This window comes from Desmodus rotundus, chromosome 7 (assembly GCF_022682495.2).
Source record: "Desmodus rotundus isolate HL8 chromosome 7, HLdesRot8A.1, whole genome shotgun sequence".
Lineage (NCBI taxonomy): Eukaryota > Metazoa > Chordata > Mammalia > Chiroptera > Phyllostomidae > Desmodus > Desmodus rotundus.
The window spans coordinates 85561704-85585941 of record NC_071393.1 but is presented as its reverse complement, the minus strand read 5'-3'; the positions used below and the strand labels follow the sequence as shown (position 1 = coordinate 85585941).

Sequence of the window (24238 nt, the reverse complement as noted above, 5' to 3'; positions counted from 1 at the left end):
AGGGTAAAACGATAATAGTGCAAAACAAAAAAATAACAGAGAATGTTTACAGAACAGTATTATTGGTAAGAAATTATCATTTGAAAATAATCATTAATGAGATTTTTTAGGCTCACTTTGTACCCAACATTATTTTAGGAGGTTTTCACTCTCAAAAAGCTCAAAATCATTAAGGAATATATTAAAAATGCTTTAAAATGTTGTATAACTAATGGAATGGTAAATGCCAGTGGTTATGCCTAAGATAGCACATTCTTTTAATTTTGAGTGATGACTTTCTACATAGAAATTAATAAGCTATAATAAATTTACATTATGTGCAAATAAAGCCATTCCAGAAACCTCAAGTGAGAGACTCAAGTACTTGGGATAAAAAGGCAGAGGCTGTGGCTCTAGTATCTCTACTACCTTTAATTTCAGAAAAGTCTGAAACTCATTTTTCTCAGCTTTGAATGTGAGGTTACAAGCGTGTATGACACTGAGTTTCTTCTAGGATTTAAATGATATTAGAAATGTAGAAGACCATTGTAAACTACCAACTGGCAGAACACAAGGGGCAGTTGTGATGGGGTCTGATATCACCATTGTTGTGGTTATTATCATCAGCACAATCACAGAAACAGCAATTCTATTCCATCTTGAATTCGTAGAATGCAAGTCACTAATGGAATATTGACTCTGTTAATAGACGGATAAAATTAATTTTAAACAACAGTTTATCTAATAGTTTATTGAGGTATAATTGCCATGCAATTAACCATACATATTTTTAAAATGCATACTTTGATAGGTCTTGTTATATGTATTTACCCATGTAACCACCACCATCAATATAATTAACCTACTCATCACTTCCAAAAGTTGTCTTGGACTTCTTGCAATCACTTCCTTCTATCCCTTCCCATTCTCACTCCCCAGGCAACCAGTGATCTGCTGTATTACTAATTTAGTTTGCACTTTGTATTTCCTATAATTTTATATAAATGGTATTATACTGTATGCATTTTTCTTTTTTTTGACTAAGTTCCAATTTTTTTCAATTATAGCTTACTTTTAATATTATTTTGTATTAGTTTCATGTGTACAGTGTAGTAGTTAGACAATGATATGCTTTACAGTGATGGTTCCAGTGCCCACCTGCCACAATACATAGTTATTACAATATTATTGACTATTATTTTCTATGCTGTATTTTACATCCTCATGACTGTTTTGTAACTACCAGTTTGTGCTTCTCAACCCCTTCACCTTTTTCACCCATCCCCCAGCTCCGCTCCCCTCTGACAACCGTCAGTCTGTTCTCTGTGTCTATGAATCTGTTTCTGTTTTGTTTTTTGTATTGTTCTTTAGATTCCACATATAAGTGAAATCATATGGTATTTGTCTTCCTCTGACTTATTTCACTTAGCATAATACTTTTTGGGCCCACCCATATTACTGCAAATGATAAAATTTTCTTCTTTTTTATGGTTGATTAATATTGCATTGTATACATGTACCCCTGCTTTTTTTTTTTTTTTACTCCACCTGTCTGTTGATGGGCACTTGTGTTGCTTCCATAGCTTGGCTATTGTAAATAACATTGCAATGAACATAGGGGTACATCTGTTCTTTTGAATCAGTGATTTGGTTTCTTCAAATATATACCCAAAAGTGGAATTGCTGTGTCATAAGGCAGATCTACTTTTAGTTTTTTGAGGAACCTCCACTGTTTTCCACAGTGGCTGCACTAATCTTCATTCCTACCAACAGTGCACAAGGGTTCCCTTTTCACCACATCTTCACCAGCACTGGTTGATTGTTGTTTCATTAATGAAAGCCATTCTGAGAAGTGTGAGGTGATATTCCATTGTGGTTTTAAATTGCATTTCTCTGATGATTAGCGATGCTGAGCATCTTTTCATATGTCTATTGGTCATGTGTATGTCCTCTTTGGAGAAGTGTCTATTCAGCTCCTTTGCCCACTTTTTTTCATTGGCTTGTTTGTATACTATGTATGAAATCATATAACTAAAAGGTTGGCTTTGATAATTTGAAGATATATACCATAAATTCTTTGTGTGTGTGTGTTCTTTTTTTTAAACTTATTTATTTTTATTTAGTTACAATTGTCTGCATTTTCTCCCCTTCCCTCCATCCCACCCCAGCCAGTCCCACCTCCCTCCCCCACCTCTACCCTCCCCCTTGATTTGTCCTTGTGTCCTTTATAGTAGCTCCTATAGACCCCTCTCCCCACTACCCCCTCCCCACTCCCCTGTGGCTATTGTTACAATGTTCTTAATTTCAATGTCTCTGGTTATATTTTGTTTGCTTTTTTCTTTTGTTGATTATGTTTCAGTTAAAGGTGAGATCATATGGTATTTGTCCCTCACTGCCTGGCTTATTTCACTTAGCATAATGCTCTCCAGTTCCATCCATGTTGTTGCAAAGGATATAAGCACCTTCTTTCTCTCTGCTGCATAGAATTTCATTGTGTAAATGTACCATAATTTTTTGATCCACTCATTTGCTGATATACCATAAATTCTTAAAGCAGTCACTAAAATAACAACATGAGATAAAAATAACTCAGGAAACATCAAACATAATTATAAAAAACAGTCAAATGGTAAAAAAAAGGCAAAAAAGAGGAAAAAAGATAAAATGCACCATTCTACTAGTCATTAAATTGTATTTTGTTGTGGTTTTAATTTCTCTTCCTTATTAATGATATCGAGCATATTTTCATGTGTTTATTTGCTACACATGCAAATGTTCTTTGTGCACTGAAAATTAATATGTATTCTGCTGTCGTTGGGTGATATATTTTCAGTCATAGACCTATTTGTCTTTTTATATTTAAAAAGAATTTCTTATAGGCAGGGTATTGTTGGGCCCTGCTTTTGTATTTAATATGACAACCTCTGCCAGTTAATCGCAGTGTTTAGAGTTTTTATATTGAATGTGATCATGTACATATTTAGATTTTAGTCTATCATGTTGCTGTTTATTTTCTATTTTCCTCATTTGATTTTTTTACTGTTTTTTCCTTTTTATTCTACTTTTTTGGATTAATGCATATTTTTAATGATTGAATTTTATTTACTTGGTGTATAGACCATTACATATTTGTCTTATTATTTTAGTGGTTACTTTAGAATTTATTATACATATCTTTAAATTATTACAGTAAATCTACAAATATTTTTTACTCCATGTACAGTATGAGAACCTTACAATGGTGCATTTCTTTCTGTCCTCCACACTTTTACCTAAACATATTCTAGTAGTTATGTAACCCAGGAAATGATTGTTTTGTTTAAATGTTGAATAATCTTTTAAATAAACCTAAATAACAACATAATCACTTATTAGATTTCCCAACGTAGTTAGGATTTCCAGTGTTCTTCGGTCTTTTTCAAGCCTCTCTGTAGACCACATGTTCATCTGGTGTCACTTTTCTTGTGTCCAAAGGATTTCCTTTAACGTTTTTTATGGTGCAGGTCATAATGAAAGAAATTCTTTCAGCTTTTATGTTTGAAAAGCTCTTATTTTTGCCTTTTGAAAAAGACTATTTTGTTGGTTTTGTTTTTGAAATATATTTTCTCTGGGTAAAGAATTTCAGTCTGACAGTTTTTGTTTCATTAATTTCAAGATGTTTCTCCACTGTATTATTGCTAACATCGATTGTTACAAGAAGTTTGCTGCTATCTTTATTTTTCTTATTATGTATGTACTATGTCATTTTTCTCTGCAAGCTTTCAAAATTTTCTCTTATTCACTGATTTTGAGCAATTTGACTATGATGTGTCTTGGTGTGATTTTAATTTTCTTGTGCTTTAGGTTCATTGAGCTTGAGTCTGTGAGTTTATAATTTTATCAAATTTGAAAAAATATCCTCAAATTCTTTTTCTATACCCAGTTTTCTTCTTCAGATAATTCCAATTAATATGATTTTTGGCTGCTTTAAGTAGTGTCACTTGTTCTTTCATTTTTAACAAGTTTTTCTCCATGTTTCATTTTATACATTTTAAATATTAGGGCTTTAAGTTCCATGTTTTTTTATTCTGCAATGTCTAACCTGCTGCCATTCCTATTGTTTTCTACATTATACATATTTTTTATTTCTACAACTTCAATTTCTCTCTTTTTTAAAAGTAGCTTCCATTCTCCAGTGCTTTTTTGCAGTGACTTGTTCATGGCTTTCTTAGTGTGGTTGTTTGAATGATGGCACTGGTGAGGGAATGAGATAGTGTGGAACGAACATTTAGGGTGGTAACCAAAGGTAAGGATATCTTACTTTACTTCTTGGATGAATTTTGTTAGCAACGGTCTGTTGAATTCCCTGAGCCTTAGCTTTCTCATTTGTAAAATGGCAACAGAAACAACAGCAACCACATCAATGTTTTATAAGTTGTGAAGTGTAATATGTGTGACAGAAAGTGAGATACAGTAGTACATAGCTACACAAATATCAGTGCTTATAACTGTGATGATACTTGCAATGACTTGGGTTTTAGATTTTTTCTTCCTAAACATTAACATTTCTTCAACAAGGTGCTTAACTACCTGAACTTCCTTTGCTCAGCCTTCAAATATTATCATGCTTTAAACTCCATTTATTTAGAGATAAGTCATCAAGCCCAGCAAAGATGGCAGCACCAAGCAGAACTGCCCATTCTCTCCTGATGGCCTAGGATGGACTTTCCCTAAATGAAGATGTTAGCCTTGGCACCATCTCTATTCCAATTAAAATGAAAACCCTGTAAGAAGAATCAATTTTTTCATATTTACCTCCGTGTCTGCAGCACTTAGAAGAGTGCTCATACATAAATATTTATTGAATGAATTATTTCTCTAAGGACCAGTGGAGCTGGTATTAGGAAAAAAATTACCCAGGAGTCAGATTTTACATTTTATAGTTCTCAGTCAGTAGCGATCTGCAAACTTTAAGGTTGGCTAGGATTAGTTCTACCATGTTGTTCTCCTTCTTCTGCCTTCAAAATGGTCGGTCCACACATGAGATACATCCAAAAGCTAGGGGAATGAACTGAATAGAAGGTGATTGGTATTGTGTGTTTGGGTCTTGAAAATTCTTGCTAGGTCAAGATGCTTATAGCACCCATGCTAGATATATTCCACTCAGGGGAAATTGCTTCAATCCATAGGCCCAAATGAGTCACCTGAGACCACCAGGACTTCCCTATTCTCCCCTCCTCATGGAAAGCACCTGGGTTGGGTCTAAGATGTTCTGATCACAGTCTGACCAATAACACATAACTTGCATGGTTTGCTCTGTAAAGATGAATTGGATTGTTTGTCTAAAAACACAAAAACACTTCCGGGCAGCAAACTGTGTATTAATAGAGTTGGGAGATATATGGCCACAGGGCCAAGGCTATTGTGAACCACATGAAAACTGATGTGTAGTGATTGAGTAGTGGTTAGGAATTGGACCAGAGTTCAGAGGGAAAAAGGAATAAGGGGGAGAAGGCAGAGGAAGGAAAGAGGGGCAGAGTGACAGATAAAAGAGATAGAGACAGAGATAGAGGGAGAGAGAAAGAAAATACAATGGAAAGGCAGAGACAGAGAATAACAGGTGAAGATGACCAGTCAGAGAAAAATAAAGAAATGAATGAAAGGGCATAATAATTTCTGCCTTTCGAGTTCTTGTTGTTTGGATATTTCTGGATTCCTAAAAGGGCTTTCTGTGTCCACATATTAAAATTTGTTGCATCCTAATCCCTTTCCTGGACCATTTTAAATGTGGGGGCTTCTTTTTCTACCCAGCAAGAGAATATCTATCCTACCAAATAGTCCTCATTGCCCTAAGAGTTTGGTGTTACAATCAAAATGCTCCCTAAAGATTTTGGGGATTTTGTCTGAATTCTATTAGATCCTTAGTTTAAAACTAAGTTACATACATGTCCCTTACATCTTGGCCTATAGACAATCACATCTTGGTCTATAGACAATCAGAGTGCTGTCTCCAAGGATTTGTTCTCATCTGAAATTTTAGGGCTTGTTACCCATGAATCAGTTCTCTTTGGTAATTCCAAGTTCATACTTCATTGACTTCAGTCCATGTCTCTTTTCACATCACCTTCCTCTCCTTATGACAAGCCTTTAGGTTCTAGTATTACGCAGTCTTGAAGTAAATGCTGTATGGCACTGCTGTATGTATCAGTCATGACTCAACCCAGTTGACTTAAGTGAAAGGTAGTATTGCTTATGATATCCCCCTATTACCAGGCATATTTATCAGGTAGACAATGATTAGCTTAAAAAATTATGATCCAATAAAGTATTACTAAACTCTATGTTGCTTTAGACAATTGTGGGAACTTCTTGACAAATGACTCCCTAATTCTGATACCATCGTTGTAAGCTAGCACAGATAACTGAGGAAATGTTCCCTTCCCATGTAGCCCAGGAAAAGACTGTGCTGGTGATATAGGCAATAAATCATATCCTTGATTACATTCAGGCTGTCATTTGAAAATATTAATCGGCTGCACTGTGAAGATGCTTTAGTTTAATTGTAATATTTAAGTAAGCTGTCTGCAATGAAGCTTAGTTTGTGCTTAATTTATACTCAGCCTTGGGCTCAGTGGCACATGGTGTGGTCCAGAGCCATGGGCCCGGGGTGCTCTAGGTGCTGCCGCATCTGGGTAGCAGTGAATTGAACGTGCCTGCCATATGCTTCAAAGGGCTGAGGCAATGAGGACTCTGCAAATAACAACATGATGAGTTTCTGGTGCTTATGTGTTGAAAATGCTTGCATGGGCACTGCCTCTTAACAATACTGCTGTTGAGTCAAAGGGAACTATATATATTACAGTGGTCGATGTGCAAAAAATATATATTTTTGCACACTGACCACTGTAAAAATGAGATTCCAGTAAGTTAAGGGGTTTTCTGGAGTCAAGAAGCATGATCAGTCCTGAACAGTCTGAAACTCAGGTTTATAAACTCATAGGCCAGATAGCTTTTCGGAATAACATGAAGGCACTCATCAAGTCAATACTTTCCATGGACCTAGTACGGTGCTTTGCATATAATGGACACTCAGAAAATGTGGGATTTAACTGATACCCCACTAAGCAAGTGGAGTTGGTTGTCCAGTCAATTAGATAAGTAGAATGTATAGAATGTATAGACTGTACTGCCTATTTAATACCACCGTAAATAAGGGCATGTTTGCACTCCTACCATAGACATAGTGTTAACAAGACTTTCTGTTTTTAAAATAATTCTGTACTTCAATGCTGAATACCAATGCTTAAAAAAGTAAGCAACACATGCCTGCTGTGGCCATTAAGACCTCCATCCCCTCTAGGAAGGAGGCAGCATGCACTTTTGTTTTTATTTAGAAATTAGCAAAAATGAAGCACGGAGAATCAACTACAGAGTCCCCACAAAACATAGCATCAATCAATATATACATAAATTGTAAGTCTCCTAACACAAAATTTCTTATTAAAATGGCAGACGACAGTGCCATTTGTTTCTCTGGAACCAACTGGGAAAACTTACTTTCTTTCCTCGTGAGGGAATGAATGATTTATGATACGCATAAAACATTTTATTAACTGTAGCTTAAGCAAATAAAATCAAACATAATTAATTATGAAATGATCAAATACAGAACTTACTAGGATCAAAGAGCAAGTTAACAAGCACCTTAGATTTTTGTAATACTAAACACTTTCATATACATTATCCTAATTAATCCTAGTGATATTTTTAAGATTACATGTGTTTACAACCCCTCCTAACCCATGTTTCTGCAAAGGCTTAATTGGTCATGCCTCTGTTCTCTGCAAACACTGTCCAGAGTGCCCCATTTTAGAATCGTGTAACATCCATAGTTTTTAGATTAAATTTCAAGCTACTTTCTTTAACCCATGGTGAGTGGGGTAAAATTAAAATGGAAATCACTTAGCATTAATCTCTTGAGGGCATCAAAGTGCAATTACTGGGGGACAATTAAGCTTTCAAACAAAAAAAATTAAAAAATACTTTATTTGCATATTCATGAACAGCTTTGTGATTGCCTACCTTGTTTAGGTCAAAGGCACTTTTTCCAAGGGAAGAGTTTGGATGTGGGGAAAAACACACTTCTTTATTTCTACTTGTGTCTTATTTGTGGCTTTCCATCCAGCAGCTGCTTTGAAGTCTTGGCTGTTGTATAACTTGTCTGAGTTTCGATTTTCTCATCAATAAAATGAGGGGGTTGGATTAGACAGTCTCTCAGATGCTTTGCCCATGCTCAGTTCTCTACCCCTTATTTCAGCAGCACTTCCTTCTTAGAGCACCTTGTTCACTGGTCTCTTCTCAGCCTCACTATGCAGGTTGGAACTTTTTGACATGAAAGTACTACTGCCAAGTTTGCTTTAAAGTACTGAATCTCAGCACAAAGGATGGGATTGTGTGTTAATGCTAATAATGATAATAATATAACTGCCATGTTTAATGCTTAAAAAGTGCCATGAGATCTGTAGATATTACCTCAAAAAATATAACGATCTGGTAAGCTATGTATTATTATCGCAGTTTTTCATATTAGCTAAAGCTCAGAATTTATTAATAAGTAAACTGCCCCAAATGCAAACTAAAGCCATATTATTAATAAAACATTCTATATTCAGAATTTTCGGAGACACTTTACACTCCAGTTCACAGGGCAGAATTGTCAGGATGGTTGGAAGCATGAATGAGTTAATCTGTGACATGTATGCATTTTTGTAAATCTGCACATAAATTCTTTATGAACTCATTGCCTCCTGCAAAAGAAAACCCCTTATAGAGGAAGATAAGTTGGCAATTCTCATGCTGTTTTCATAGTAAAATGGGTAGGTTCAAAATAGTATTATTGGAACCACAGTTATATAAATGGAATCCTGGAGTCCAAAAAACTGGCAATAAAAATAATTACTTTGAACATTTAGGCATTCATTTTTGATATTTTAGAAAGAGACAAACAGAAGATAATTGTGATTTCCCTTAAAGCTAATAAACATTTTGTCAGTAAAGTGAAAAGTATTTGAAAAATAAGCCATATATATATAGCCTAATTTTTATATCCATTACATATACATATATATACACACACATGTGCATGCATGTGTATAGATATGTATGTATTTATGTGTATATACACATACACATATATAATATATATATCATGCACAGTAGAGTATAATGGATTTAAATTTGAATTTCTTCTTTGAAAGTAATGCTGTTTAAAAACTAGATATGTTGTTATTGACAATGTAGATGATGTCTCCTATTAGAAGGAAAACAGAGGCATACAGTAATAATAAGTTATATACAAAATGCCAATTAGAATATAGATAATCCATCTTTAACTCTCCCTCTCGGTTTACTGTCCTGGGTTCTGGCCTCTGGGAATCATGAGGCTTTCTAGCCTGTCTGGTGGGAACAGATGCTATTCTTGCCCTGAAATGAGCTCTGGACATTGTCATATCTAATTCTTTTTGGTAGACCTTACCTTGGTATTACCTCACATGCACTCCTTCAGCTGATTTTTCAAGGGGACCCTTTGCAGTATTAAAAAATTAGAATAAATATTTGTACTACTGCAATTCTTTGGATGGATGCTTCACATTTCAACTGGCAATCTATGGATTAAGTATCTTCAGGAGTTGTACGTTGTTTTCATATCACAGAGATAACAAAGAGACAAAATATAATGAGATGAACCTTACTATTCATTGTTTCAGCTTACTTCCTTGAGAGTTTCTAGGCCACTGTGCCAGGGTCGGGAACCCAGCTGGAATCTACTGGGCTCTGAATTACAAAAAAAAGGTGAAAATCTGAGAAGACAAAGGCAGCTAGAGGTCACAGGAAATAATACTAAAGAGAAGAGAACTGAAGAGAAGAAAAACTCCAACAATTTGTGGAGGGTTCCTCTTGAACAATCACCTGAGTGATGATAAATTCATGCATGTGAAGAAATAAGCCAAGACCAGATTTAGAGACACCAAAAGGAATTTCATTAGCATTGCTTAGCACTCCCTAAGGCCAAAAGTAGTGCTTGTTTTTACTGGGCAGACTAGAAAATGTGTCACCAATGAGTCAGTAGACTCAGAAGGGTATTGGTTCAGTACTGAAGAATAATCAGCATTTAGTTAAGCAATATTTCATTCCCACTTAATTTCAAGATCAAGATCAAAGAACCAAACTATTTCCATGTAGTCCCAGAACAAAGCTCAAGAATATGTACAGAATGCCAAAAATATCCAGCAACCAACAAGGTAATATTTGCAATGTCTGTCATCTAATATAAAATAACCAGGCATGTGAAGTAGCATAAAAAATGACACATAATGAGAAGACTGTTTTGAGAAGAATGATACCAATCAAAACTGACCAAAAATGGGTACATGTATTAGAATTGGTAGTCAAGGACAACAAAACAGTAATTAAAAGTTGCGCATGTGTTTAAAGAGTTAAGTAGAGAAAGACAACGTCAAGGGAATGAGAAGACAAGCCATAGATAGGGAGTAAATATTTCCAAAAGTCACATAAGATAAAGAGCTCTTATGTAAAATATTCAAAGAAATCCTAGAACTCAGCAATAAAAAGAAATAACCTGATTGAAAATGGTTGAAAAACCTTAAAAGACACCTCACCGAAGGAAATACACAGATGGTAAATAAGCATATGGAAAGCTGCTCCACATCATATGTCATCAGGAAAATGTCAATTAAAATAGCAATGAGCTACCACTACACTGCTACTAAATGGGCAAAATCCAAAACACTGTCAACACTTAATACTAGAGAAGATATGAAGCAACATATTTTGTTTGTAAGAAAGCAAGATGGTACAGCCACTTTGGAAGACAATTTGGCCATTTCTATAAAACTAAACACATGCTTATCATATGATCTAGCAATTGTGCTTCCTGGTGTATGCAAAGGAGTTAAAAACAGGTCCACACAAAAACCTGCATATGGATGCTATAGTAGCTTCACTCATAATCGCCAGACCTTGGAAGCAACCAAGATACCCTTCGGAAGGAGAATAGATAAATAGTCTATACAATGGGATATTATTTAATGTTAAAAAGCGAGGAGCTATCAAGCCATGAAAAGACATGGAGGGATCTTAAATGCATATTACTGAGTGAAGGAAACCAATCTGAAAAGTCTACATACTGTATGAGTCCAACTGCGGTGACCTTTGAACAGCATGGGTTTGAAGTGCAAGGGTTATCTTATAAAGATTTTTTTCAATAAACACAATTGACCCTTCTTATCAGTGGGTTTCACATCTGTTGATTGAACCAACCATGGATCAAAATCAGTACTTTTTCATTCTTTTTAAAAAAGATTTTATTTAGTTATTTTTAGAGAGAGGGGAAGGGAGAGAGAAAGAGAGGGAGAGAAACATCAATGTGTAGTTGCTTCTTGTGCACCCCTCCCTCCCACTGGGGACCTGGCTCACAACCCAGGCATGTGCCCTGACTGGGAATCAAACTGTTGACACTTGGTTTGCACGCTGGCACTCAGTCCACTGAGCCACACCAGCCAGGGATATTTTTTCATTCTTAACTGTGGTTTCCCAATTGTGGATTCCCAACTATCGATCCTCCTCAAAATACTGTTCATTGCTTGAATCTGCTGAGGCAAAGGGCCAACTGTAGAGTCCATAATTATAGTCAGGTTTTCAATGGTGCAGGTTCAGTGCTCCTAATCCCCAGGTCATTCAAGGATCAACTGTATATGACATTCTGGAAAAGGCAAAATTATGGGGACAGTAAAACAATCAGTGGTTGCCATGTCTTTGGGAGGGAGAAGGGGTGAACATGTGAAGCACAGTGGATTTTTAAGGCAGCTAAAACACCCTGTATAATACCATAATGATGAATACTTGTCATTATACATTTGTCCAAATCCATAGAAGGGACAACACCACGAGTGACTAATGCAAACTATGGACTTTGGGTGATAATGATCTGTTGGTGTAGGTGCATCAATTGTAAAAAATGCACCTCTGGTGGGGAATGTTGATAATAGGAAGACTATGCAGATGTGGGGGTAGGAGGCATATTGGAAATCACTACACCTTCCCATGACTTTTTATGTGAACTTTCTCATAAAACAAATAGTCTTAATTTTTTAAAAAGTGTTAAGTGCAGACATGGAAGCTGCTAAGATCCAATTTGAACTTTCTGAGATAGAAACTAAGATATATGAGATAAAAAAAATCCAGTGGCTTGAATTAATAGGTTAGACATTACAAAATAAAAAAGTTATTTAATTTAAACATATAGCAATAAAAATAATCCAAAGTGAATTACAGAGAAAAAGAGAGGAAGGGAAAGGGAGAGAAAACCAGGGTATCAGTGGGCTGTGGCACAACCTCAAGAGGCTTAATACAGATACACATGAGGAATCTCCAAAAGGTAGGAGCAGAAAGAATCTCTAAAGAAATAATGGTCAAAAATTTTCCAAATTTGAAGAAAACTGTAAACCTACAGTTTTGGGTAGCTCAACAAAAAATAAGCACCAAAAACATAAAGAAAACTGCATCATGGCACATCATAATCAAGTTATAAAAATGATAAAGAAAACAAAGTATTAAACAGAGGGTAGTAAAGGGTAAAGGGGACCAAATATATGGTGATGGAAGATTTGTCTTTGGCCAGACAATGCAATATACAGATGATACATCATAGAATTATACACTTTAAACTTATATAAGTCTACTAACCAATGTCACCCCAATAAATTCAGCTTAAAAAAAAACACGTATGGGGAAAAATAAAGACAGGTACAGAGGAACACAAATGAGGATGCCAGATTTCTCACTGAAAACAAGATTAACAATCAAACACAAAGACAATAAAGCAATACCTTTAAAGTAAATTTTTAAAAACAGCATTCAGAATCATATGATCTTTTCAATAGAGGCAGTAAAAGCTTTAGACAAAATACAACATCCATTTCTGATCAAAACTCTTGGTGTACTGGGAGTAGAAGATGGCTGTCTTAGCTGGATAAATGGCATCTGTAATACATCTACAGCTAATATCATAGTTGATCAAGAATGTTTTCCATCTACAGTTGGGAACAAGGCCAGGTTGTCTGCTCTTATCACGTCCATTTATCATCATACTGGAAACCTTAGCCAGGGCAATAAGGCAATCAAAACTGTATCAGGCTGTTTTTATGTGTGTGAAAAATAATAAACTGATTATAAAATTCATATGGATATAATCCAAAGGTTCTAAACCACTAAAATAACTTTGAAAAAGACAAAAAGTTGGAGGACTAACACGACCTGATTTTGAGGCTTATAAAGTAAGGCTGTAGCAATCAAGACCATGTTGTATTGGCTCACAGATAGATAAAGAACTTGATAGAAGAGAGCAGGTAATTCAGAAAAAGAGGCACGTATATACAGAAAGCTGACTTCCACTAAAAGTGCAAAAGCAATTTAGTATAGGGAAGACAGTACTTTCTGATATCTATATGCAAAATAATAAAGTTGAGTCTGTAACATACTATTTTCATAAACTTCATCAAAATGTATCATAGGCCTAAATGTAAAATATAAAACTATGAATCTTATACAAATGCAAACAGACACTTAACTAAATAAGATAAAGAACAGCACATAAGCACATGCATAGATGCTTGAAGTCATTAAGTCATTAGAGACATGCAAGATAAAATCATTATAAGATACAACTACACACATATTAGAATGGCTAAAATTTAAAAGACTGGCCTTATCAAGTGTTGGAAGGATGTATATGACCTAGAATACCCATGTCGTGGTGGTGGAAATGTAGAATGGTGTAACCACTTTGGAAAGTGTCTTAAAAATTAAACATATTCCCAGCAACTCTACTCTTAGGTATTTATTGAAGAGAAATATATACACATGTCCATACAAATAAGTATGCACCCGTATTTCTATTTTATTTTTAATAGCTAGAAAGTAGAAACAAGCCAAATATCCATCAAGAGGTGAATGCATACACTGAGACACTTTGATACAACAAAATGCTACCTAGCAATAAAAAGAAACTATTGCTAAACCCTACAACATGGATGGATCTCAAAATAAGTGCTGAGTGGAACCACACAAGAGTGCATACTGAATTATCTACTTGTATAAAATTCTAGAGAATGTAAAATGAACAATACCCTATAGCATCATAAAGCAAATCAGTGCTTGCCTTGGTCTGGGGGGAGTTAGAAGGTATGGCTTCAATGGGGCATGAAGAAACTTTTGGGGGCAATGAGTATGTTCATTATGTTGTCTGTGGTGATGATTTCATGAAGGTATATATATGTCAAAATGTAAAATTGTATACTTTGCATATGTAGACTTTATGCTTTGTCAATTATACCTTAATAAAGCTGTTTTTAAACTTTCAACTTTCCAGCTTCTCCTGAGAGACCGGAAGCTCTAGCTACATGGCATTTACAGGACTGCATGGTGACAGAAGCTGCCGCTTTTCTCTCAGTCACTTGGTGTCAGCTTTGGCACAGGCTCTGTCCCTCTCCTTTGTGATCATTTCCCTGTTTTATTCATTTACTCTACTGCCTTAGGAATTGAATTATGACTATTGACTAATTTCTTCTCTTCTGTTAAAAAAACAAAGAAACATTATGCTAAGTGAAATAAGCCAGTCAGAGAAAGGCAAGTACCATATGATCTCACTCATATGTGGAATCTAATGAACAAAATAAACTAACAAACAAAATAGAAAGACTCATAGATACAGAGAACAGACTGACAGCTCTCATAGGAGAGGAGGGTTGTATAGTGCAGGGTGGAAAAACTGAAGTAATTAAGAAAAAACTCATAGACACAGACAACAGCATGGTGATTACCAGAGGGAAAGGGGTGTGGGGGAGGTAGAAGAGGGTATAGACATTAAATGACTTGGGATGGTGAATACAAAAATACAACATACAGATGATGTATTATTATAGAATTTTATATGTGAAACCTATATAATTTTATCAACCTATGTCACTTCAATGAATTCAATAAAAAGGATGAAGAAAAATAGAAGTATTAAAGCTGTTTCTTCCATCAGTCTGAAGGGAGAAACTGTCCAAATCCCTTAACTCATTCCATTGTATCCTCTGTTATTTGGTCCCAATTGATTTTCCAAACCTAGTTCTTAACTCTCCCCTTATCAGCCATAAACACAAGAAGCTCTATATTTCTTACATGTTATTGCCCACATTCCCATACAAGCTCCATGTGCGGGGTTTGCTTACTTAGCATGTTAATGAGATCCATGTTTAAATATTAGAAAGAGAGAAGGAAAAAAAAAGGACAGCCTTTAAATTCATAGTTAGGGATTTTCATTTCTACCAAATGACATTTGGACATCATTTTATGTCTCTCCAAGAAAAAGTCATAGAAAGAAAAGAATCCTTGACAGAAAAATGATTTCTTGCTGTTTGGTACAAGATATTAGAGTTTTAAAAATAAATGACCTCGGAAAATGAGAGGTTGTAAAAGTTATGACCAACCATTTCATTAGCATAGGCTGGTGTAGACTTGATGGGCCAGGTGCTACCCAAAGTCTTTAGCCATAAATTCTCAGGTGTCAAGGTGTTGCTAAATCAAGCCTGTAAATTCCTAGCTATGTTAGGCCAACCTGTTATAGATAAGGCGGTAACCTTTTTTGTTTGCTTTCCTGCAAAGTCATCCAAACCATGTCACCTTCTCTTGTTTGAAGTATTCTTTTTATCACTTGCTTCCAAAGTTGATGAATAAATAATAAATATCATGAGAGTATTAAAGAAATTCATAACATTAGTTTTATTCTCTTTGTAATTTGCATAAACACTATTAAAATGAGATAATAATTGCCTGTATATTTTGCATGCCTGTCTTAAATTTATACTCAAACATTTTACTATTTGTAATAGTTTCACATTATGTACTTACAAATAAAACTTCTCATCCCATACTGGATTCAAATTTCCAAAAATGGTTTTGGTCCTTCTTTTGTTCTTTCCAACTTGAACTGTAACATACGGGTCACTTGACCCTGTTTTGTCCTTTGCCTGCAAGCCTTGTGCAGAAACCACTGAAATAACAAAATTAAATAGTTTAATAAAAAGGTTTCCCCAGAGGCAAAAAATAATAGTGAAGGAAACATGTTCTATCACTTTGTCGCTGCGTTTGAAGATGCATCATCTCCATTGCTTTCATTCTCGTGAGCAACAGCACTTTAAAAAAAAGTTTAATAAAGAAATAAATACACTGAACATTAAAACCTTCCTTTGAACTAACATGCTTTTGCCTGTAGTGAATAGTATCTATATACACACACATGCTTAAACATATTAGCTATATACTCATATATACATTACTGTATACATGTATAGAGAAATAAGCACGTACATACAATATGCAATAAAGTTATCCAACATAATGGCAAAGGCCTGTAGTTAAAAATTTATTTATGTGTTTGCTGTCAGTACTGATCAACTCAACCTGATAAAAGAAGCATCTTTATTCTACTTTGTAAATACTCTATCAGTAAATTAAGAGGCTTGTAAATCTCAACATGATAAATACATACTTCCTATTAATGTTATTCTACGAGCAACTTCAGAAGTTCAAATCACTAGACATCACTAAACACAAATTGTTTTGACTCGAGGGACAAATAGTATTGATTCAGGAGTAAGTAAGACAATATTTGTTTTCTTATTAAGAAAAACTGACCGAAGAGATTATTGGCTACTCTTGTAGCTTCTCAGTGACAGGAAGCAACAAAACTAATCTCTTGTAAACTGTAGAATATTGATGAATATATTGTAAAACAACCATTTTCCACTGGAAGAAGTTTTTAATTGGACCAAGACACAGCTTTTGATCAAAACAAGACATTGATAGCACAAGAAATTACTTCAGTTATCTAGTAAATATTTTAGAAATTTGAAGTACCAACAAGGCTCTTGCTAATATTGACAAAATTGAAAATTCTATTATTTTATCTATGATTATTTTAGCAGTGATTTCTCTGACACATAATAACTCAATGTGGGATAAAAATTGTAAGACTTATTTTTACCTGTAATGGTTATTTTTGCTGACCACTTAGATGTCCCGTCCAATACACTCTGTTTGGCTGCCTTTGTGTACTGAACAAAATCTTCTTTAGAAATCTGAAACATTTCTTGAATTACTTCAAACACCTCTGGCCTATTTTTTTCCCTGATCTTCATTCTTTCTTTCATAGCTGTAATAATAGTCTGAGTCTTGTCTTCAGCACCATGCTTAGAACTCTTTTCTGCTGCTCCTACAGTGGGAAAAATCAATGGTGGTGTGAATGTCTGGGCTTTTTGATGGCCCAAGACAGAAAGAAAAAGGAGAAATATGAGGATGAATGAATGGTTTTATTCTGAGTAGTCAGAGTGGCTTTTTTGGGGAAAAATATCAGAACAAATCACAATGCTGAGATTCAGAACAACTTGTATTTTGGCAAGTGAATGGACCTCAATGATCTCTAGTTGTCTCCCTTCTATTATTGGACTAAATCAGGGGTTGTGCAAATATTTGGTTTGAATTTTTAAAAACAAATTTCAACTCCCCCCACCCCCCGCAAAGAATACACACAATCAAATGCATTATGTACCACACATATTTACTCAATGGATAACCAAATCAGATTGGGAGACAGATTGGGTATATATGTCAAATATCACTCAGAATCAGTACCTCAAACACTTATGTTCATCCAAAGTATCTAATTATTTTTATTGATGGAATTTATCATAATTAGATGATTAATATTTTCTCATAAATACCACCTCAATTTGCTTTATTCTGAAATACAGAGTAAGATTTTTACCCAGAATAAAAGTGATTCTGCTGTTTAAAAAAGGTTTGAAAACCACTGGGCTAGGTGACGTCTGAAGTTTCTAACAGACCACCAAACCTGAATTATCATTCTATAATATGGCTATAGTTTTGAACATCTGAACTCTCACTTTCCACTCAAACTCTTTTTGATTTCTAGGACCTGTTTTTTATGAGTGGTCTCAGTTTTCTGAGCATTTTGTTAATAATACAAATTCTCTAGAAGTAAGGTTTCCAATAGCCCTTTCTTGGATCCTGCACCTTTTTTTAGCTATCAGCCAGATATTCTCGATGCTCTGTCTGGCATCTGGGTTGCTCAATATTATAGAAAAGGTAAATAGTGAACCACGATTTCAACCTTCACAGTTCCTCAGTGAGTTTGAAGTGGGCAAGCAAAAGCCCATGCACCAGGGTCTACAGGAACTGCCGCTGCTGGAGGCAAACATTTTTTTGGCACAGAAGCAACTGAGATGTAGTAAAACGATCAGAAAGTTGTGTTCATAGCTAGTAATTGTTCCAATATTAATCTATATGACTAAGTATCGCCCAATTACTGTGGATTTTTTGAAATATTATATTTCTTAAAATAGGTATACTCGTAAATATTTCACAAAATGTTAAGAGATGAAGTGGGATAAATTATCGGCTCAATTCCTACCAAAAGGGTAGTCTCAGTAATGTTCTTTGAATCTAATACCGTGAATCTTAAGCCAGCTTAAGTACTGAAGCTAAGACAAAGGATAGAAGGTCAACTACCAACTTTCCTTTTTATAAATTCATATATAATTTGACAGGTGTAATTTAGTAAAAAATCTTTATTTATTTGAAAGAATAACATTTGTTTACTAAAGTAGAAAAATAAACTCATAATAATCAAGATGTAATTAGAGGAAGTAAGCAGAGATGAACATTCTAATGGTAGAAAGAGCAGGTTCCCTTAATCTTTTTTTTAAACCTTTGAGGACAAATGACATTTTTAAAAAGGATACTATAAATTAGTACATTTCATTTAAGGTAATTTGCCATTCTAAATGCCCTAGTCATCTGTTAAAACATGCCATAGAACAGCTACATATTTGTACATTATCTACCCTTAAGCAATTAAGCATGTTTGTAGTTTATCAAAAATAACTTCACAGTACAGAATTCTTACACACAAAACTTAGCTTAGGCTAGACTAAATACTAGTTGCAACAGTTCAATATGCAGATTTTACTACAAGTACTGGATTAGTCATGAAATAGAAATAACAGGGACAGCTTGAAAAAGTTACCCGCAAGATTCAAAATGTGCCAAATGTGTGGTTTGTAAAGGCCATTCTAAAAATGCTCGAAAGGTTCTAAGTGTCATAAAATTTTGACTACCTCCAAAATTTCTCAACTACTATTATCTTTGTGATAATGGGTGCTCCTAAAGGTTCTAGGAAAGAGCATTGAAGTCCTCAAAAGATAAATATGTTTTGGGGTTTTTTTTCTAAATTTAGGAAGAGCCAGAAGACTACCACCTACATGAAATAGGCTCATTCAAATAAAAACTACCAAATTCAAGGCTGGAATGTTGAGATTTTTTTTTCATTTGAAAGAATCAAATCTTTATACTTAACACCTGCTTATTGAATTCTTTTAAAAAATTAATTACAGAAGTATGACAACTTGCTTTGCAGTCTTTCACAAATACTCTTGATCCTGGACTAGACGATCTCTAGCTTGTACAGACAACAAACCAGTAAACTGTAAAATCACCAGTCTGAAAGAGTAGGTTAGCGGAGACTTATGTTTATGATTTTTAGCTGTTATTTCTAGAAAAGATATAGAACTTTTTAAAAGTTCTACTTGTATATATTTTAATGACATTTTTACTGTTGTCCAAGTTCAGTTGTCTCCATTTTCCCTCCACCTCTCCTCCCAACCCCAGCCATCCCCACTCCCACCCTTTATCCTACCCCGCTTTGGTTTTCTCCATGTGACCTTTATAGATGTTCTTGAAAACCCTTCCAGCCCTTTGGGTTTATTACTTTCCTTCAAGTTTATTCTTTTTATCTCAAAGTCATTAGATATAAACTAAATTTGCATTTATATGAGTCTTCCTTCAAAATGTCTGATAGAAAGTCCAGTAGCTTAATTGAAATATAGTAATATATCAACCAGAGATCAAAAATGAATGAAATCAAATGAAATAATGTACAGTCAAAGCATTTTGTAAAGTATAATACATTATACAAATTAAAGGCATCATTGACATTTTTAAAAAACACTGAATTGACAGATCAGTCAATACAATTATACACAGCAAAAATACAAGAAAATTTAGCCTTAAACAGAGGCAAACTTATCCAACATGGTTCTCTTCCACATAATTTAATAAGACAGAGAATTAATTGGAACCCTTACTTTTTCTTTAATTTTTGTTACCCATAACATAAATTTCATATGAAATTCACAATTTCACCACATTTATATGGGTATTAACAATTTTAGTGTATCTTCCAAATAATTATCTGTATATACATAAAAACTACAATATTCTCCCTTGGTCTCAGTCTCTTCCCTTTCCTATTTTTTTCAACAGTTTGTTCCAAATCATGCCCCCATTACCTGTTATTCTCAGCAGATGATCTTACTGTGTGGGAGGCAGTTAGACAGGAGCAGAACAAAGACGATGGTCCAGGTACAGAAGGTCACCAAGGTGGAAAGCCCCAGGGGCCTAGCAATGGGCAAAACTGGGAAAACAAGGACCTCATCCCCAGGGTGACCTCTCTTCCCTTTGCATATCACTGGTCATTTGGAGTAGACCCCCAGACCTTTCATATTACTTGTCATGTGGTTTGGATCCTCTTCTGACCTTCCCTCCCCTGACATGTTGCTCGTCATACAGGTTAGACTCCCTGAGAGGGGGAATGAGCAAGAGGGCCGGAGAATAGCCCTTAAGCATTAAGCCCCCAGGATGACGAGGTTCTGACCTGCATCAAATACATCTAGGCCTCAGTTGAGTTTCAGCTCTAGGCCCAGAAAAACAGCAAAACCAGACAAGTGACAGGGCTGCCTGAGGACCAGCTTTATTGACTAATGACCCCCTTGCCCTGGCTTTGACTAATCTGTGTGGATCACAATGCTGAAAGGATGCACCTAGAAAGCTGATGAATATCCTGTTAAGATCCTACCCTGGGACCTCCCCTAAAACCTCCATCCTTAAAAGCTCTTAGATCAAGGACCCAACACACTCTTTAGGAAACAAGCCTGAGCCTTTCTCCTCCTCCTCCCTCGACAGGAGCTTTTTCCTTGTCTTTCTCTTTCTCCTAAGCCCTAAGGGACTTCCCTTGCCTCTGTAATTTGTTTCCTGATTTTATTTATTCTACTGCTCACTTCTTTCACCTCCGTGACTCTCTAAATAAACTTTCTCTTATACTTTGAGTCTTGACCGGAATTCTTTCCCAGCCAGAACTCAAGTATCAAGGTTGCTGAACCAAGGTCAGGTATGACTCTCCCATCTAACATCTGGTGCTGTTCACTCTCACCAGTGCCAACATTATCTCCTTCTTAATAGAAGAAGAGGCTCTCTAAACTCAGTAGTCACATTACCTCCCCCACCCCCCGCCAGTTCCCCACTACAGAAAACAAAAACAGAAACACTAAACATGACTTGTAGCATTAGCAGATTTTTGTGGTGTAAATACGCCTAACATGGTTGATTTCAAGCAACTGCTTCACAAGATATTTGAGTGTTTATCAATCACTACTGTCACATCTATCTGAATGTCCATAAATCCTACAGGCTGGCCTGTAAGGCCAACCTTAATTAACTGTGTTTTCCAAGTATCTAGCTCACTATTTGGAAAATAGGATACACTCATTAAATAAGGAAGACAAAATATTTCTTAGGGGGACCTAAAATAAAATGATTACTATATGTGACTAATTTGGCTCTGGGCTTAATTTTATGTGTTAGGAACTTCTTCTACTCTGATAACAGGGCCATAATTCTGGAGTAAACAGGAATACATTTAGCATAAAATGATAAACATGCTGTGGAATGCACCTTATGGAGAGACAAAGGACACCTGACTCTTGTCTTCGGATTTGGAATTTTCTGAAAACAGAGGCTCTGTGCCCCTCATTAGCAAACAGAGGCTCTGTGCTCCTCAAAAAGGTGAAGATATAAGCAGAATTTGGTTGGCTTATATATCTCATGCATGTAATAGCATAAAACAAGGGCCTAAATCTAAATCTAAATGGAAGAAATATATCGAGAAAATCACTTTTAAATAAGGCAGAAAAGCACAGTGGCTCTTGATGCTTTTGTACAGGAGAGAGTCTTGGGGTGAATCCTGGTTTGTCACTTAGCACCCATTTGAAATTGGGCTGGTTACTTTATCTTGTAAGCCTTAATCTCTTCATCAGAAAACAGGAAAAAATAGTAATGTCTTCCTTAACAGAGTCCCTGTAAGGATTCAATGAGATAATGAATATAGTTTCAATACTAATAATTGAACACATATAGGGATTTCAGAATGTCAAAAAGGTGAAGATATAAGCAATTAAGAAATTTCATATGAACAAGAAATTTTATAGTTCTGGGCTTCACGATGACTTGACCATGAAGCGACTCCTTGAAAACTCTCCCAAGGACAGTGTCACGCCCAATGTCTGCCGTATGATAAAAGCTCTGTAACTATTTGCTAACTGGGAGCCAACAAATTGCTTGAAGATAAAAGAAAATAGAGTTCCAAGAAACTAGAATAACAGATATTCATTATAATATGAAGTATTACTTATATTATAAATAGTATTTATTATAAATATTATGAACAAAATAATGATGATAATAAAATAATTATTATTATTTTAAATTCAGAAATCCTTATTGCATTTGAGGCTGGTGAACCCAGAGGAGGTTCATATTAACAAGCATGAAAAGCACACAGAAGGCCCGATACTGAGGCGCTTCTCTCTCTAGGAGTCCCTAATATGAAAAACTTTGTTGCTTTTCTTTTCTTTCCTAGTAAAATCACGTAGGTGGGCCTGCTTTTGGTGCCTGTTTTCTTTCCCATAGAATCATGTAGGTGGACATGTAGTTAGTATTTTCTAACCTTTCCCTTTAGTTATGTTACATCCAAGGTAATTTTAACCTTCCTCTTTTAACATGTCTTCATTCTTTTCAAGGAACCTACCTGCCACTCCCCCAGTCTTCAAGTCATCCACCTCCTTTTACTTACACAATCAGAGCTACACACTCCATGTGATTTCTGGCAAACCAACAAAGGACTGATGCTTAACAGAAAGATAATTGGAGGAACAGAGATCTAACAGAGTATCATCTCCCCTGCCCACAGGAGGCCCCAGCCCTGACCTGGAGGAATGTGAGCAGGTAGCCCTCTTTCAAGAAAACTGCCCCTTTGTAAGAAGTGACTTCTCTGTCAAGGAGCTTGGGTCCAAAAACAAACAGCAATATTTCCTCCCCCTCCACCTATGCCTCCCCCACCATGTTCAGTTGTCCCATTAATTGTAAATACAAATATTTAGAACAAGTTTAGAAATATGTGCATATTAAGAGAAGACAAAATCTGGAATGCACTCTCACAATTGTATATCGAAGTTACTACATCTCACAAGCATTATCTAGTTATTAACTTTCTTAAGATTTCCTCATCATTTCAGAGTCCAAAACTATCTATATGAATTAGGAGAACAAATTGAAAAGAAAAAAGTGAAAAATTTTCAAAATATTTTTGCTATGTAAGGGACAAGAAAACAAAGAAAGCAAGAAGGGAGGAAGGAGAAAAGGCCATTTTGTTCCTATTATTTTTAGTTACATAGCTTTCTTCATGTCTTCTTCAAAACACACAAAAAAGATAAAACGAAGAAAAATTTAAACACTAGGGTTCTTTCTTTTCCTCTTTTCCTAAATAGGCTCTGACATCCAGGAACTTGGCTGACACAAGATCATGGGGTCATTGGAAGCTGGTCTGGCACTCACAGCTGGGCCATGTTGTTCTGTTGGACACGAGCATGCTCACAGGACATGCGACTCACACATAGCCACTCTGTGACAGGGTTGAAGTGACACAAACATGGCCACTTTAAATTTTTTGTCTAAGCACAAATGAAAACAAGGTCACTGTGCAAACCACAAATACCAAGCATCCCTTTTTCTAAGTGACCGCTGTTTCCTTACTAAGTACAGCTATTAGCTTCTCTCTAGTCTGCTCCTTGTAGGAAAGGTTTGTTAACCTGCAGAATTAGAGTTGTTCTCACTTTCACACAACACTCAATCTACGGCAAACCTCTACTGATTAATACTCTATGGGTCACCCTACCCTGCATCCTCCCTTCAGCAATGGGAAATAAACTAAACTTTTAACAGTACAGGTGTGTTTTTGGTGGTC

The 24238-nt window shown here is 35.5% G+C and overlaps 1 protein-coding gene across 4 annotated transcripts in view; it reads right to left on the bottom strand.

Moving 5' to 3' along the window:
• The window catches only part of UNC13C (unc-13 homolog C), a 543682-nt gene that overhangs the window by 302768 nt on the left and 216676 nt on the right, over positions 1-24238 (bottom strand). For all 4 annotated transcript variants that reach the window (XM_053928749.1, XM_053928748.1, XM_053928751.1 and 1 more), the window contains 2 exons: positions 17069-17296; positions 15934-16075 (listed from right to left, as the gene is read on the bottom strand). In XM_053928749.1, the coding sequence (XP_053784724.1) occupies positions 15934-16075; positions 17069-17296 (370 nt within the window). The remainder of the gene's footprint in view (positions 1-15933; positions 16076-17068; positions 17297-24238) is intronic.